The 19,162-nt window shown below is 34.7% G+C and overlaps 2 protein-coding genes across 2 annotated transcripts in view; one reads left to right on the top strand and one right to left on the bottom strand.

The window, feature by feature from the left end:
* Window positions 1-12,126: 12,126 nt before the first annotated feature.
* Window positions 12,127-12,720, top strand: LOC125812280 (agamous-like MADS-box protein AGL62). The gene has a single exon (XM_049491790.1). The coding sequence runs from the start codon at window positions 12,127-12,129 to the stop codon at window positions 12,718-12,720; it is 594 nt and encodes a 197-aa protein (XP_049347747.1).
* Window positions 12,721-14,379: 1,659 nt separating this feature from the next.
* LOC125812279 (F-box/kelch-repeat protein At3g06240-like) overlaps window positions 14,380-19,162 on the bottom strand; it is a 36,755-nt gene continuing 31,972 nt past the window's right edge. The window contains exon 2 of the mRNA XM_049491789.1: window positions 14,380-14,943. Coding sequence (XP_049347746.1) covers window positions 14,548-14,943 — 396 coding nt within the window. The 3' untranslated portion in view covers window positions 14,380-14,547. The remainder of the gene's footprint in view (window positions 14,944-19,162) is intronic.

Here is a 19,162-nt window from a genome sequence, read left to right as displayed (position 1 = left end):
TTCAAAGATTGAGAAAGTATATTTATAAAGTTTTAATGATTTCACTTCCTTATTTATTTACATTCAGTTGAGTATATATCTACATCTATTGCAATCCTTTCTTTCAGTTGTTTAATATTCAGCTATCTTACCTACCCGTACATTCAATGTGTTGATGTCATTCGACCTGCAACTTTTATGATACAGATATAGGTGGTCAGGATTATCAACTGGCGTTTCGTTGAGATCACTTTGCGCTTTAGACACCTTTGGTGAGCCTCCTTACTTTCCGGAGGATTTCACAATTTAATTTCATGTTATTGTTAAGTTATCATGGGTCTTGTCCCCACTTCTATCCTAGTATTAGAGCCTACATAGATACTTAATGTTGATTAGTCTCTCGGTATTTCCCTTTTGTTTGAGACATTTTGAGATTGTTTTGCAAAGTATTATTATTATTGCACTTAAGTATTTTCAGACAGTTGAGTTAAGTATTTACTTGAGTTTGAATGTTATAAATTCTATTTTTAAAGCTTCTTTATTCTTGAGTAAGTCTTCCGCTAAATAGTCAGTCAGGTCAAGAGTTCGCTTAGGGATCAGAAATTGTTCTCGAGTGTCGACCACATCCAGGGTGTAGGCTCGGGGCATGACAGGAAGTTCAACTTTACAGGCCCTTTCCATGGTCTGTAAACCGTTACATGGACCCTGGAGTCTTCTTGTCCTATTGAAGCCAAAATATCCCATTTTCTGATCCTTCATTCCACAACAAGGTCTACGGTTTGTGGATCCTTACACAAGTCATACAAACCTCCTTTAAAACCATCCTTAAGTTCATCTTCCCTGGAGTCCAAAGGTATGGTCTGCGGACCCATCCACAGTATGTAGAACCATCCACAGGTCATGAATCACAATCGTCATGTCAATTCCAAACATATCACTTTCTAAAGGTGTACGACTATATGACTCGTGAATCCATTTATGGACGGTACAACCATCTATGGTCCCTGACTTGGTGAAATTCCATTCTCTGAGGCTTCTTCGATGGGTGCTTACAGACAATGAAAGCTTGTACAGTCCGTCAACACCTCCCCTGAAATTCAAATATTGCATACTTCAACAACTTATTTTTCACCTTCCAACTTTATCTGAGTTATGAACCTCTGAGGTGTTATAATTGATTATTTATATCCTTTTATATTTGATGACATTATATATACTGGAAATCAAGACCACGGTGTTAGACAAATTATCAATGTCCTTAATTAATGTTTCTCTATCAAGAACCTATGCCACTGAACAATTTTTGGGGTGTTGAGGTTCTGTCATAGCAAGGTGGCATACTATTGTCAATTGAATTATATAGAAGACTTTCTCCTGGAGGCCAATATGCAAGACAGCAAAGGAGTTCTTACTCCTATGTCCGTCGCTAATGTTCTCAGTGTAGACCAAATTGATCTTATTGTTCATGGCTCTTTCTTATAGACAATTGTTGGCAAGAAACAATATTTGTCCTTCACCATACCTTACATTGCGTTCAAAATAAATAAATTATTTAAGTCAATGCATTGCCGTCAAGCTAATCATTGGAAGACTGTTAAGTGGTTGCTTCGATAGCTCAATCAAGCCTCTTCATTTGGGCTTTAAATAACCCGTGAGAAAGATAATCGAATTATGGTGTATTCTGCCTCGGATTGGGCCGGTTACCTTACTGATAGAACTTCCACAACTGGTTATGTAATAAATCGTGGAAGTACGCCATTATCGTGGTCGTCCAAAAAGCAGTGGTCCACCACTCGATCATCCACCGAACCTAATTATTGAGTTGTTCTTGTTGTAATGACCCTAAAGGTTATTTTTGAATATTTTTGAAAAATTATCATTTTACCCCTTTTGGTAATTTCCCCATGTTATGTTTGGTCAATTTACGAAGTTGGTTTTGAAATCGGATCATAAAGTTGTGATTATTGAAAGTTTTAGAAAAAATTTTAGACTTTAAGTTGTTAAAAGTGGTTTTTCTCAACAACTAGATCTACAAGTCTCCGAATAGAATTTCATCATTTTCATCAGCTCTAGAATACATGATTTGGTCTAGTAATGATGTTCTTTTCAGATTTCTAGTCCTTACGAGAAAATTGAGCCCTTGAGTTGTAAGTTTAAGTGCATTTAAACAAGATTTGACTTTGGTCAATATTTGGAGTTTGGATGCTCGAATTAGATTTTCGAAAATTTCATTGGATTCGGGGGATGATTTTAGGTCTAAGTGAGGTCTTATTTGAATTTTCAGAGCTTTTGAGGGAAATTTGGTATATTTGAGCGAAAGTAAGTTTATTGCGACTTTAATGGGTTTTGGGTCAAGGAGACCTCAAATCCGTGTTTCAACAATTCCATTGAGTGTGGAACATCAAATTTAATTGGGTAGCATATTTGGTTTGTATGTACAAGGTTCTGAACGAATCTTGAGGGTCCATTCGATGAACTTATATGTCTTGGTGTGTTGTTGTGTTGCTGATGTCTGGTGCATGCTGAACTTCTCCTTGGGATCGCAACTTGTCCTTCACGATCAAGATGAGGATATTTATGTGCTTCACAATCACAAGGTGGGTTCCGCGATCGCAAAGGATTTGTAGGTTGTGCATCATGACCGCATGGGACTTGATCATGATTTTATTGGTCAATTAATGAGTTGACAAGTATTACTCATCGTGATCGCAAGGTTTGGGGTCGCGATTGCGAAGAGTAAAGTGACGTGGATAGAATTCCTTTCCAAAAGTTGGGGTTTCATCCCCATTTCACGATTTTTGAACCTTGGGAGCTCGGTAGAGGCAATTTTAAAGTGATTCTTTGAGATTCGTCGATTGGGTAGTGATATTTTGCTCCCCATATTCATTACCCACCAACTATTTTATGATTGTTACTATCAAATCACTAATTTTGAATTTAAACTTTGTGGTTTTCACAAGAACTTGATGTTTAAGAAAAATGTAGGTTAAAGCTTGATTTCAACTCAATTGTCAATACAGTTTTCACTAATGAGTTTCTAAACCTTTGGGTATCATAATTTTATAGAAAATTCCAGATTTAACCACAACCCTCGGGAATGACTGTTTGGGTCAATTTGGACCCGATTTCTAAAATCAGCTTTATGGGTGTTGTTGTTTATGATTTCTTATTGGGATTATTTATTTGATTATATTGTGGTGATACTAGCGCACCTCCCCAGGCTGACCGACTTTCCCGGTGAATTATTTTGGTTTAGGATTCCAAATTTAATTAGGAGTGGGAATTAATTTTCCTAAACTCTATAAATAAGATCCTAGGATTATTTTGTAGAGAGCCAGCTTATTTTTTGTGTGCAAGAGCAAGGGATAAACAATTCATCTTAGGGGTTCAATCTTCTACTCTTTCTTTAATTTCGAAGTTCATGAAAACAATTGTATTTGCTTTTTTGAATAGTATGAGTGGCTACAAGCCTTTGTTCTGGGGTTGTAGCTATGGGTAATTGTTGAACATAATTTTTTATGGATTAATTTGTGTTATAATTTAATTACTTTAGTATTCTTATTTTAGTATTTCATGATTTGCCACCATTGATATAAATATATTGTATATTCTTGAACTCGAGAGACGAATATGCAGATAGACCAAAGAATATAAAAGGCTTGATCTTTCTTGCATATCACTTGTTTAGATTCATGTTAGGATTGACACTGGGATTGATTATGAAACAGGATGAAAAATAAATGGTCGTCAATTGAGTTTAGTTATTCCCGCTCAATGATGTAGTTAAACATTCAATTGGAATAGGCGATTAGAGGTTGAGAGATCATGCTCATAACATAAACCCTGTAAATCAGTAGTTTGATAACCTTAATCAACTCATACATGAGATGGGATACATATAGCCTTAAGTAAGCTACAGCCCTGGAATTGTTCATTTATTGTTAAAACACTGAAATAGAATTAGTTGTTGCTATTAGTTACTTTTAAAGTTGAGTTATTTGCAACAGTGCTATAGAAAACACAAGTTTCTTGAGAACATTTATTTAATTTGTGGAATTAGTAGAATTGATTTAAATTGATCGTAAGTCCTTTAGGTTCGACAATCCAGTTCTAAAAAGAGTCATTAATTACTTCTGCGACCACGTATACTTGTGTGTGCATTGGGAGCAACACTACTGATCAGGTTGTTGATGTCCTAACCAAGCCACTTCTACATGATTTTTTCAATCCTATGTTTAACAGTTGGGTATTGTAGATATCAACACCAATTTGTGGGGCCATAATAGAGATATACGTGAATAATTTTTAATTATGTCATAGTTATCTACTTGTACAACTAGGATTAGTTGTTGTATCACTTCAGGATTCATTGTAGTATCAACTCTTATATATTCTTCTTTAGTGTATGACCAAAATATAATTCTTCTCTTTCTCTATCTAGTCTTATTTAGTACTTTTAATTTCAAGTCGTAAAGTTAGATAGATTATGTTGCTAGAATGGAGTGCTACAATATTCACAATTTACACGTTGTTTTGATTGTTATTACATATTGTTTCATAATGCATCATATCATATTCAAATATTAATTAGTTTGTTGGATAAGAAAAGAGACACAATTCGTTGTATCGTTTTAAAATTTTATAATAAACCATGAAGTGTATGAGAATACTCTAAAGTGGTTTATACATGTTAAATTGTGTTAGGATTTGGATTTTCTTATTACGGTATTCTTCAACTTGTCATAAGTTACAAGTATATTTTACGAGTTGCAAAGGCTCTCGAACACACAGAAATAACTTAAAATTTTAAACTGGAGTTCTTAAACATAATTGTACGTCAATATAAGTTAGAAATTAAGTATTTTTATATTATGAAGTTAATAGTGGAAGGTATTTTATTAAGCATGTCTACATTAGGAAATATACATAGTTGAACAAGAGAAAATTAAGAAAATATACAAATACAATTTTTTAAAAACCCTCTGAAACTGTCATCTATTTACATAATTAACTTACTAAAACATAAATCACAAAAGAATGACACAATAAAAACTTTTCCAATAATTCAGTGAAATAAATTTAACTAAAAAATTTATGTTATTTGTAATTACTATAGTTCGGATTGACAGAGATAGAATGAAATAAAAAAGGAATTTCATTAATATTATGATTTGGGTCAAATCCTACCGAATAAGAAATCATCATAAATATTTTAACTTTTTTTGTTATTTGAGTTCATTTTCATCAAATAATATGATGATTCTATCGTTATAAATATATCTTTCAAACAAAGACTCAACATCACATTTTCTTACATTCTCAAATCAAATGCTTAGCCATGAGAAGACCTAATGGCCACAGAAGAATTGAAATTGCAAGGAATCAAAATCAAACCAACTTACAAGTAACATTCTCAATTGTGGATAGATTTCTCGAAGGGAATCCTACACCCAGCATTGATGATCCTAACCCCATCATTGTAGCTCATCAAAATGCCAATGTTGATGAGATCAATAGAAAGCTGAAAAAGTTGGAGAGACAACTCGAAAGAGAAAGAAAACATGGACAAGCACTTCAAGCATTGAGGACAGAACCTTCACATGAAAAACTTAGAAATTTTCACCTTAAAATCTTGTGCGAGGCCTTGGAAGATGTGGATGAAGAAGTTGAAAGAGTAGCAAGAAAACTTATGGAGTGTGGTATTGAATTTCTATTTATCAAACCATTAGAAGTGCGCTCGCTCCTTTAAGTGTTAGGGAAAGCACTTCGTCCGTTTCCGACAAAGGGTCATCTAGATCCGATGAATAGATTTTTCTTGCTATATTTAAGTTCAATGACTTAGTTTGGTATTTATAGAGTTAAGATGTCATATCAATAAAATATCATTAAAATCATATTTTATCTAAAAGTGTCCTTAATTCATGAAAATTTGAGTTCAAAAACCGTGTATGTGAAAATAACATAATTGTGATCATGAAAATACTTGACTGTCATGGGTTCATAATAATACCATTGAGATCATTAACTTATAACAAATTCATGCATTATAAGATCAATCCTGAAGAAGAAACTAAAACTCAATAAAAACTAATAAGAAATCATGAAACCCTAGAATTTGATAGGATCATAAATTAAGAAATTAAGATTTCTTTGGGATTCAATGGGTGAAAAAGTACCCATTGATGAAGTTCCCACATACCATGATAGAAATCCTAGGTAAAATCCTTCAATGGAGACTTGAGATCATGAAGCCCTAGATTGCATGAGGGAGAGGGAATTGGAATTTGGGAGAATATATGAGAGTAAATGGGGTAGTTAGGGGTTTTATGAATCAGTTATAGTCTTCAAAATAATCTTAAATGGCGTAGTATAGGTATTAAACGAGTGAGAAAAGACCCAATTAACCCTGAAATAAAAACTGTTGAATAGGCTTAACGGGACCATCTACAGATCGTAGTTCCTTTCACGGACCGTAGAATCCGTATGTAGTAATCAACTTAAAATCCTAAGTTTCAGAACTCTAAACCACAAACCCCTTTATGACCCGTAATGTCCACTCGTTGAATCAATTTACTGAAAAATCACCAAGTCTCTAAAGATGAACTAAGAAAGCATCTTACGACATTTAGTCCTTTGTATAACTCATACTACCTTCTCGTAGAAGCTAATGTACTAAAATTTCCCAACTCTGAAGTCTGATCTACGAGACACAACTACGACTCGTGGTTCCTTTCGCGAGACGTACTATTGGCTCGTACATGACATCCTGAAGTTCTGAAGTTTTACGGCTTGTTTCCATGAGCCTATTCACGACCCGTATAAACATCTACAATTTGTATTTCCTTCCAAACTGATCAAGACACATCTACAACCTGTAAGCCCATGTACGACCCATAATCTTGCTTGTATTCCCTGAGATACTTAGCCTGATTTCTAAAGCCTCAACCACGGATGGTTTCCACGAGCTCTAATACATTCTACGTTCCTTAACATGAGTTCGTAAATACCAAAACTCTATAAACTTGAACTGGTTTTCTACACTTTCTGATTTTTTTTGAGTTATGCACACCCAAGGTGTTACACTTGGGGTGATCGAGGTTGTTTTGATCGTGGCGAGGTTGGCCACTACGTCAGAGATTTCACCAAGTGTAGGGTTGTAGCACCTCCGAGTAGAGGCGGTTCTCGGGGCCGAGGGGTGGTCCTCCAAGTTCTTGAGAAAGTACTCAGGTAGGTAGAGCAAGTGGAAGAGTTGGACTCCAGTCCGTAGGAGGATGTGGACATTTTTATGTGGTTCCTTCTAGGTCGGAGTGTAAGGCTTTAGATTAAGGGTGTGTTTGGTATGAAGGAAAACATTTTCCGGAAAATGTTTTCCAATTTTCTCATGTTTGGTTGGGTTAAATGTTTTGGAAAATGTTTTCCAAATCAACTCATTTTCCTCAAATTTAAGGAAAATGACTTCCCTTCAAAACTTAAGGAAAACATTTTCCAAACCTCTCTTCCAACTTCAAAATTTCATTTTTTCACCCCAACCCACGACCCCCCACCCACCCCACCCACCCCCTACCAGCCCCCAGCCCCCAAAAAAAATTTAAGTTTGTTTTTAAAAAATATTTTCAATTTCAAAAATTATTTTCTACTCTAGTTAAAATAAAAGATATTTCTCAAAAATATTTTTCATTCATAAGTCAAACACTAAAAATCTTTTCCGGAAAATATTTTCTACTCACCAACCAAACATGAGAAAATAAGTCAAAAATCAACTTGTTTTCCGGGAAAACATTTTCCTTCATACCAAACACACCCTAAATGATTGGCAAGTACAATCTCAATTTTTTATTGATCGACCTTTGATTTATTTGATTCAAGATCTACTTATAAGTATGTATATGTTTATTTCTCTCGATTAGAGTTGCATTTTGAGCCCTTGTAAATGTTGTTGCCGGTATCGACTCTCGTGGTTGATTCTTTAGGAGTGGATCAGGTTTGTAGAGCATGTGTTGTGACAGTTCAAGAGTGCAACACGCAAGCTGACCTTATTTTGCTTTACATGCTTGATTTTGATGTCATTCTGGGCATAAACCGGTTATCCTCCTTATGTGCGGTCCTGGATTGCTTTGCCAAGACTGTTATCTTAGTCATTCCTAGTATTCCCCTGGTTGTGTGGTAGGGTCATCGTAGCCGCACATTAACAGAGTCATGCCTATTTGGCTTTTATTGGTGATTTTAGCAGGGAGGGCCCTATAGCTGATTTTGTTCCTGTTGTGCGAGAGTTTGTCGATGTATTTCCTACTGACCTACTTGGCCTTCACCCTGAACGTGATATTGATTTATCTATTAACCTTGACTCGAGCACTCATTCTATTTCTATTCCACCTTACTGTATAGAACCTGCTTAGCTTAAAGAGCTCAATATTCAGCTTCAAGATCTTTTGAGTAAGGGCTTTATTAGAACGATTGTCTCACCTTAAGGTGATCCCATACTGTTTATGAAGAAGAAGGATGGGTCTATGCGTATGTGAATCAATTACAGTCAGCTCAATATAGTGACAGTGAAGAATAAGTACCATATGCCTCGTATCAATGACTTGTTTGATCAGCTTCAGGGTGTTATGGTGTTTTCTAAGATTGAGTTGAAGTCTGGTTATTATCAACTAAGAATTAGGGTGAAGGACATCTCCACCATTAGGTGTTTTTTTACTGTGGAAAAAGTACTCTCTGGATTACTAAATCACCACATAAGTAATCATAACTCATAAGACTACATTCAAATACTACTTGGCACTAATACTTCATCAAAAAATTGGGCCAGTGCACGCACGGCTAACATCATCTAGTAAATGAAACAAAGATCAATAGAAAGAGACATGAAGGACGTCAGAGTGAAGATAGAATCAGTTACCTGTCATGCACATCAATGGCTTTTTCTTTTCCTGTAGCAAGATATAATACATTATTCTGAGTTATCATTCCATCATTTATTGCAACTAAAATGCTAGCCCTCAGCATCTAGTACTACACAAGATTCAAGGTAGCCAATTGTAGGTTAATTTTTAACTCGTACAATTGCACCACCTTTAGTTGATCAGCCCTGTTGTAGTAGCAGCAGTGGTCTGTAACATTTTCCAGCCACATAGAATGTTAGAAAGAATTAGACAGTGATAAGCTGAAACATAGAATGTTAGAAATATTGGTACTGCAATACAAAAGACAATGCTGCTGCTCTGAGATCATCTACTCATCTAATGTTCAGAAACTCAACTGATATATACAGAGTCAACAAACTAAATATCAAGTATTAGATCTGCTCAAAAGGGGACTTCTCTCCGGACATTGCAGCAGTACTGCTTTTCTGTACTTCAGCATTTACAAATATTCAAATGCAAGTCTTCTTGCTCGAAAACTCTCCTATCATGATGATCTTTCTTCAGATTTGAAATTGTAACAACTTTATAACATCATAATGAAGGAGTAACACCCTTGGGAATAAAATACATAGATATTCAGGCCTCTGCACAAACACAACATTCCGTTCAATAGAAGCACTAGAACATATCCACGGAAGCAGATTTATTCTTGTGCAAACATCAAATAGTACAGTATCTATTTGGCTTTATTGGCATTCGAGTATTTATTTACTTTTACCAAAAGCATCCTTATAATGTCACTTCAACTCTAGTTGCATTCTTATAATATTTCACTTAACAGGTTGTAACAGTTGTGTTGGGGAGAATGGACTTGGAAGCATGAGCTTGAGACTCCAGCATCAGCTTGTTTGCTGATATGAAACAAAGCAAGAAAAGGCCATTAAAAACCTGCAGCAGTAGCTTAATGACTACTGCCCAATATCGATATAAAGAGTCTTTGTTGTCATAGATCTTGATGATTTGCCCCGTGTATTTTAGAGAACCTAGCTAGCAATTTTACCTTCAGATTGCTTCAAGACAAGCACCACAGATCAACTACAGATTGCTATTATAGGACTAATGCCAGTTCTTTCCAAAGACGAGTGAAAAGAACCTAATATAGTACTAAGCAAGTGCCAGTTTCACCTCTGTTTTTGATGCTTTTAGTTACCGTTCCCGTCAGTCCCTGAGGTTTTCAAGTCAGGTTCTTCCTTTCAGCTCATGAGCTGTAATATATATTGTCCTTTTTCAGGACGAGTGTATCCATCTTGGTTGTGTTTGTAAGTGACATCAATAAAGTGATCAAGATTAAGAATACAAGTGAAAATATCTGTAGACATTGGAGTTGATCATAAAATTCCTTCATTTACATCCTTCCAAGCTATCTCATCCATTTCTTGAAATATTTTCCATTGCCTCTTCTGTTCAAATGCCATAATCTCTCATATAACACTCAATTCCAGTCGCGACCTGACCTCTACACTTCTCAACCTGGATCGGGAATCAAAATGTCCTGGTATAAGTATGAAATCATTTTTATCGCTTCTTGGTTGTAACTTAGGTAAAATAAAAAAATCTAAGTTTATTTGATGCAATTGAACGAGTATGAAATCACTCAATTCATACTCTCTCTTTTGCATAGTGAACAACATCAGATATGCCATCCTTTGACAACTCTCTTTCATAATAGTTGTAGAGATCTAAAAGTGCTTTGTAATGAGTGAGCTGGTCAATTTGGCTAATATCCCACCTAATTAATGAAAAAGAAATGAATTTGATATCTTATGAAGAAGGATTTTGCAAAAAATATTATTTGTGTATTATATTGATCATCTTTAAATACATAAGGAGGAACAGAGATTGCTACAATACAAAGGAAACTGAATAAAAAGAATCATAAGATCACAAACATAAGAGATATTAACGATATATGTGATAAGTCGTGAATTTGCCACTTATTTATGTCTTCTAACCATTAAATGAGACTACTTACATAGTGATTTGTGATTATTCTAGGTGGGAAGCTGCAAAATATGTTGTGTAAGGAAAGGAGTTCAAAAGGAGCAAGAGGAGGAATTGTTGTGCTGAGGCAACTGTCAGGCCTCTCGCACCTGCAGGGAAAGAACCGCAACAGCAAAGAGTTCACTGTTCCACTAGAGTTTCGCCTGCGATGAAGTAACACCACTGCAATCTCGCAACAGCGAAGGGACACCACCACAGCAAAGCTGAGGAAACAATAACAGGACCGCCCCTACGAGAGAGTATTTGAGTTTTGTATTGAATATTTGTAGGTGTAGTTGCTAATTTCAGATTTGGATATTGTGTTAGATATAAACAATATTTGGGTTTTTGATTTATGTGTTGTGTTTCTTTATTTAGTTGAATACCATCTGATTATGAATCGAGTCTTTGATTATCTAATTAATCTCATGCTTTAATTGATTTCTTGTTCTCAAAAAAGGCTGGGGTAATTAATCCTAAAACAGAATCTTCTAAAATGGTTTATACATGTTAAGTGTTTAAACTTTTTTTTTTAATATAACTAAGAAATCCGTCTGTGACCCACCGCCTTTAGGATCAATCACAACCTTCTAAACTCGGTGGATAATGGACCCGCCCCTCTACCCTTCTCCACTTAAAAATCGGGCATTGCTTTGCATGGTGTGGGGCTTGAACCTGCGACCTATGCCACAAATCCTCCGCCTTTTGCCACTCGAGCTAGGCCTTAGGGGAATGTTTAAACTTTTTTATACATTAATATGAGTAAGAAAATAAATATTTTTGTATTGTTACAGCTAATAGTGGAAGGTTGTTTATTAAGCATGTCTACATTAGGAAATATACATAGTTGAATAAGAGAAAATTTAGAAAATATACAAATACAATAAAAAAAAAATTATCCCAGAAACTATCATCAATTTACATATTAACTTTGCTAAAATATATATCACAATAAATTTTTACCAATGATTCAGTAAAATAAATTATACTAAAAAATATGTCATCTGCAATTACTTTAGTTACGGATTTTGACAAAGATACAATGAACAAAAAAAGAATTTAATTAATATTACAATTTGGGTCAAATCCTACCAAATAAGGGATCATCATAAATATTTTTACTTTTTTGTTATTGAGTTCAATTTTCATCAAATAATATAATCATTCTATCTCTATAAATACATCTTTAAAACAAAGACTCAACATCACATTTTTTTTACATTCTCAAATCAAAAGTTTAGCCATGAGAAGACCTAATGGCCGCAAAAAAATTGAAATTGCGAGGATGCAAAATCAAACCAACTTACAAGTAACATTCTCAAAAAGACGTGCTGGCCTATTTAAAAAGGCAAGCGAGCTCTCTACTTTGTGCGGTGCTAATGTTGCTATTGTAGTTTTTTCTCCCAGCAACAAAGTATACGCATGTGGACACCCTTCCGTTGAGTCAGTTGTGGATAAATTTGTCGGAGAGAATCCTCCACCCGACACTGATGATCCTAACCCCATCATTGTAGCTCATCAAAATGCCAATATTGATGAGAACAATGAAAAGCTGAACAAGTTGGAGAGAGCACTCAAAAGAGAAAGAAAACATGGACAAGCACTTCAAGCATTGAGGACAGAACCTTCAAATGAAAAACTTAGCTTTTTTGACCTTAAGATCCTGTGCGAGTCCTTGGAGGCTGCGGATAAAAAAGTTGAAAAACTAGCAAGCCAACTTATGGAGTGTGGTATTGAATTTCCATATCAAACCATTGGAAGTGCGCTCGCTCCTTTAAGAGCTAGGGAAAGCACTTCGTCCGATTCCGACGAAAGGTCATCTGGATCTGGTGAATAGATTTTTCTTGTTTTATTTAAAGTTCAATAACTTAATTTGGTATTTATAGAGTTAGTATGTCATATCGATGATTAAGTTTTTTTATCTTAATTTTATCTTTCAATATGTTCATCGTGGAATGGAATAAGCTTTTATTTTGGTACTTCATTCGTTTGAATTACTTTGTCTTACTTTTTTTTTGTCCATTTAAAAAAGAATATCTTTTTACAACACTTAGTTTATAATTTTCACATGTCATGTTTAAAACTGTTAACGAACAGGTTTTCCACTTCTTGTTTATGGTTACCTTCCTAAGTAATAACTACTACCCAATATTGATCTAAAGAGTCTTTGTTGTCATAGATCTTGATAATTATACATTAAAGGAGGTACACTACATAATTTGTCCCCTGTATTTTAGAGAATCTACCCAGCAGTTTTACCTTCAGATTGCTTCAAGACAAGCACCACAGATCAACTACAGATTGCTATTATAAGAGTAATGCCAGTTGCTAGGGCGACAATGAGGGGCCTTCCTTCCAAAGACAATTGAAAATAACTTAATATAGTACAAAGCAAGTGCCCATTTCACCTCTATTTTTTATGCTTTTAATTATAGTTCCTGTCAGTATGCAGCAAACTCGATTCCAACACAAGCACTATTATATATATTTATCATTGCAGACAAGTTACAATGTAGAATACGCACAACAAAATAATAACACACTAACTAGGGAGAGATTAACATAGAAGGTAACTAGAAGGGGATGAGATACTAGAAAGGGGATGAGAGATAACTGACAGCCAAAGTTTTGATATAATTAACAAATGGTTATTGGGCCTGGATCCCAAATAAAATTCTCTAATAGCCCATAGACCCTTACAGAGTTAGCTTGGTTCATAACACAGTCCCTAAGGTTTTCAAGTTAGGTACTTCCTTTCAGCTCATGAGTTGTAATATATTTTGTATTACCTGTCCTCAAATATTGTGGGGATTTCTTTTTTCTTTTAAATCTTTTTGCAACATGTCTTGAATTCAGCATTTGTCTCAACATAACTAGTTTGCCAAATTTTTCACTAAAATGGGTCTTGAACCCATTCTAGTATGAGCTGCCAAGATTGTAAAAGGATTTATACCTGGATAGATTGGTGAATGACTTGACTCAACTATTTTTTTCTTTTCTGATAAAGTATGAGTACTTTAATTAATTGAAGTACCAAGAAGCAATGACTTGACTCAATTCTTCTTTAGACAAATATGCCCTAATCTATAACATGATATGAAGTACAATATGATGAACAAAAGACAAAATGTTACATGTATGCAACACTAAGATTAAAAATTCTCACATCCAAATACTCTGTCCACTCAACAAAGTACCCAGATCCAAACATTGTTTTCGTTGTAAGATACTGATTTCTATCAATCCCATTCAATTCAAGGAATTCAAAAACTATGAATTCTCAATTCTCTATGACGTCAGAATGATAGTGAACCAAGACATGAAGTGTAATGCAAAATAATGCCTTGTTTCTTGAGACTTCATGTAGTGCAAGATGAACAAGGAACAGCTTGAACTAAGAGGAAGCAGATTAATTCTTGTGCAAGCATGAATCTGGTAGTATGTGGCATTACAATAAACTGATGTAAATCCATGAAATGCTGTTGTTTACACTTAATTGGCTAAAGGGGCATCCTTGAAAGTACTGTTGAAATTTCAAGCATAGATATCCTAGACAAAAGAAAATACAGAGGCTTTTGAATAATCTAAAGGAGATGGACGATAAAGGTGGATAATACAGAGGAACATGTTCCTGTAATACCTGTATACAACATCATCTTGTGCATCACACAATACATGAACCCTCAGTTTCGTTGCCAAAGTAAGGAGAGACAAGGCTATCAACAAAAGTTCGAGCTTCATGCGTAATAGGATTTACATCAATCAACAGATCCTTACGCCGATTCTCCTTCAGATTGTAGATAACCCATTCTTCGTCGACATCCAATAAAACATCATCATCATCAGTAATGGAACACAGTAGCGTACTAAGAGAATCATCCAAACTCGGTTCTATAATCTTAAATTTGGTCCAAGACTCCTTAACCCCATACTCTTTCATGATCCAAAATGTAACTGTGTTTATGTCTCGGGGTAAACTGGTAGATATACAAAGACACCCTTTAAGAGTTGCAAGATTACACATAAAGCAATTATCCTGAAGATCAATAGGTCCTGGTACCTCCAAGAATTTATCAGCACTTAAATCAAAAGCAGCAATTGCGGTTGAATATTCAAAAGTTCTACATGCCAACCAATGCAAAGCCCCATTAACCAAAACCCCAGAAGCACGGTCAGTGAGTGAATGATCATAAGGAGAAATCCCAAGTGTCTCCCAATGACCCTTTCTCACAGAGTACAAATCCACATAAGTATTAGACATAAATTCATTATTCGTATCACGATAAGAAAGAGAAACCACCTTATAATCATCACTAACAATATCATACCCTAAACCATACATGTAACAGCTAGTTTTCGGAGGAAGAGCCCAATCAAAAACAGGAAATTTATGGTATTCTAAGGTAGTTGGGTTGATAAAAAATTGAACATTTTCCCTATCAATCACTAAGACCAAACCATTACAAGACCCAGCTACAGAAATCCAGTTATGTGTGAGCTGCTGAAAATCAACCTTTGTTGAAATGCTATCGATGAATGCATCTTCGAAGATGTCGTGGCTAAGCGTGATAGTATGAAGTTCGCATAGCCAAGTGACGATAATGAGTTTCTCTTCTTGTGTATGGGCGTGGAGGTTGAAGTGAAGTTTGATGAATTGTGGGTCTGAGAGAAAATTGCGCCAGTGCTTTGATAGGCACCTACACCGCCCAATGGACTTTACAGGGAGTCTGTAGAAAATGTCAATGATGAGTTCTTCGGGTAGGTATTTAGCTTTGCTCATCGCCATTGTTGGATTTTGGAAAAGTATCGATTGGTTAAATGTATTACTAGGGTATTTGCTCAAAGAAAATGGAGAACGTGAAAGGGTCAGTTTTCCCCAATAATTTTGCACACTAGCGAAATTACGTGGGCTTGCACATTTTTCACTGTTTTTACCCCGAAAAGTTTTTGTATAAATTATAGGAACCACATATTATAAGTACTAAATAACATCTTATCCCTTCTAGTTTTCTATTTACCAAAAATCCCTTAAAATGTTGTTTTGCGGGATACATAGCGTGTGCACGGGATACATTAGGTTTAATACATTCCACATAGCGGGATACATAGCGTTGTGCACGGGATACATTAGGTTTGATACATTCCACATAACGGAATACATAGCGTTGTGCACGGGATACATAGCGTTTGATACATTCCACATAGCGGGATACATAGCGTTGTGCACGGGATACATGCGGGATACATAGGTAAATAAGGGATTTTTGAAAATTTTGAAATAAGTAGAGATAAATAGATATTAAGGTAAGTAAAAGAGTGTAGTTAAGTAATTTGTCCAAAGTTTTTTCTCTTTGTTTGGTCATGAAACAAAATTTAAAAATATTTTTATTTGTATTTCATGGACAAACACAATCAATTAGTACTGGTATTATTTTTCATTTTTTGAAAAAATCTTCAGATTCATAATAAACATGGCCAAACGTCCACTTATGAATGAATTAATGACTTATAAATTTACAAATTATATTTTGATTTTTTGTTGTATCATATCACTTGCTGGTAGAGCTGTCAAAATGAATTGGCCTAACCCAACTCAACCCAACCTTAACGGGCTAGAGAGTTAAATGGATTAGGACAAGCTGACTCTTTTAATTAAAGGGCTTATAAAATAGAAGCTCAACCCAGCCCTAAGAGGGCCACGGGTTGGGACGGGTCGACCCTTCACCCAAAAATTGAATAACATTGGTTTCTTAGAAAGAGTATCTAAGAGTATCTAAAAGTATCGAACGTTGATGTTTGATGAACACGACATCAATACATACAAAAATTCAGATATAAATTACATACTTTAATGAATACTTACAAACCAACATAATAGCCAAGATACAACATCGTAAGATTCATCCGAGCAAAAAATATTGGATGCTCAATTTTTTCTAAACAAGACAACAAAGGGGAAATGAAAATTTAGGCATAAATACAAAAATAGGCTTGATTTTAGTGGGCTAATAGCCCTAAAATGTAAAAGATCTACAAAGGAGTTAGACTTCATTTTATATTTTTTAGATATTTATTGACAAAATCTTTAAAAATAAAACACTACTAAAAAATTTATAATAAATATTTTTATCATTCATAGCCCATAGGCTGGTCTCTAAGCCTCACATGTTGGGCCAACGAGGCTAGCGGGCCAAATGAGGTTGGGCCAAAAGGCCTCGTTCCTAAATGGGCCAAAAAAATTTAGGTCCAACCCTACTTAATTCAAGGGTTGGGTTGGGCCGACTTAACGGGTCAAACCCATTTTGACAGCTCTACTTGCTGGAACCATTTTCTTTCAGCATAATCATCACATATTTCATTACGATGCACATAAATCAATGCGAATAAGCAATTTCACACCATTAGAAAGAGACAACAACTCAAGAAATTTGAGTCAACAATAATTTCATCAAAGCATTTCTTCAATCAACAAATTAGGTTCTACAACAAGGCAATTCACAAAGTACAACTATCAACACGCTGCCTTTTTCATTAATCAATTTTTCGTTCATTAAGATTAATCAAGTAGAATAATTGAACGCTGTACCTCATTCTCATTATTCCCCAACACATAATAAAGGATAAAATACAAGATTCTACAAGTTTTACAAGGTTTAAAAAAGTTCACTTGCTCAAGTCGATCCAAGACTTGAGCATTTCCTTTCCGAACAATGTTCAAAGCCACACAATCTAATCCAATCAAGTAATCACAATAAGATTCCGGAAATAACAATACTCATACCAACACTCATACCAATGAGATTTTTGAAAGTCCAATCCGAGCATTCGAACCCTGAATATTGACCAACAACCCAAAGGCTAAAATTTACAAACTTTCAACTTAAGACCTCAAATCTTTGAAACCGACAACTTAGTTAGACCAATTTCCACGTTTTGAAATTGATGGAATCGACGGAATTCTACTTCCGAGACTCGAAACTCCAAAAGAAACCAAAAATCACTTTTTAACAACTTTAGCCTTTCAACTTCCAAAAATACCATAATTCACAACTTTTAACTCAAAACTCGAAAGCAATTTCAAAATTCAATCATAAATAACTCGGGGTCAATATTGGGAGGGGTAAAACAATAATTTTATGAAGAATTCCAAAAATGACCTTTTGTGTCATTACAGGTCATCAACATAGGCGAACCCACATGTATAGGTGGGGTGCACGTGCACATGTTTACTTCAAAAAAAACATGAGTATATATGTATGTATCTTTTGAGAAACTAGAATATAACTAATTGTGCACCCATAGAGAGCTTAGAAGTGCACCGTGGGATGTTGGTTTAAGTCAATGCACCCACCCGCATGACCACTACGTGACCAGGGGTTGATCCCCGCTAAAACTCCATTTCACTGTTATTATAATTTTTGAATTTAAAGGGCTTATTTAACTGTAACATCAAAATTGCTAGAGAGGAGATTCATACTCAACAATCCAGTATAATAAACCCACTTTACCATTGAGCTATCTCACTCAATTGTTTTTCAATTTTTTTAAGAAAGTTAAAGTCTACATATTATCTTAAAGACTTAAATTCATATTATCTTAGAACTTATATATGATCTATATATTTGTATTTAATATTTTCAGTATTATTTAAGTCATCAGTAGTCAATCGAATTCGACATTTTCCTTAATCGTTATTGAAAGTTTTGCCAACGCCTAAATTAAAATAATATTAATACATCTGTGTGCAGCCTTCAAATTCTGAATCCACCTCTAATCATTTGTACATACCTAATTAGTTCCACAAAATACAATAGAAGCACCAACTATTGCTGCCTAGTAATGGATGAATACCATCCTTACTCTTTCCTTTTTTTTTAAAACATAGTTTGAATACATAATTAAAATCGACCATCTGTTTTTTTTTTAAAATTATATTTTTAATATCAAATTTCACTTGATTATTTAACGTTTTGTTAAACCTAAACCAACGATTCTACTTAGCCAATTCACAAATTTAAATATTTTTAACATAAACCAATTTAAATTAACTAAAAGTCATAAATAATTTCAGCAAAAATATACTCGGATGCTTGCACTGGAATTTAAATTAACTAACAAATCGTAAAACTAACTTGTGCTTATTTTTATTAGTAATAATATTATTGTTGTTACTACAATATCTTCAACAAGAGAACAAGACCATGACACAAATACTTGTAATATTGGTACAAAGGCAATAGATGATGTTTCTCATTTTTTTATTTAATTTGGATTTCTTA

The sequence above is a fragment of the Solanum verrucosum genome, unplaced genomic scaffold (assembly GCF_900185275.1).
Source record: "Solanum verrucosum unplaced genomic scaffold, falcon-dt-bn FXZP01000115.1, whole genome shotgun sequence".
NCBI classification, from domain to species: Eukaryota; Viridiplantae; Streptophyta; class Magnoliopsida; order Solanales; family Solanaceae; genus Solanum; species Solanum verrucosum.
This window is presented reverse-complemented; position numbering and strand designations above follow the sequence as displayed.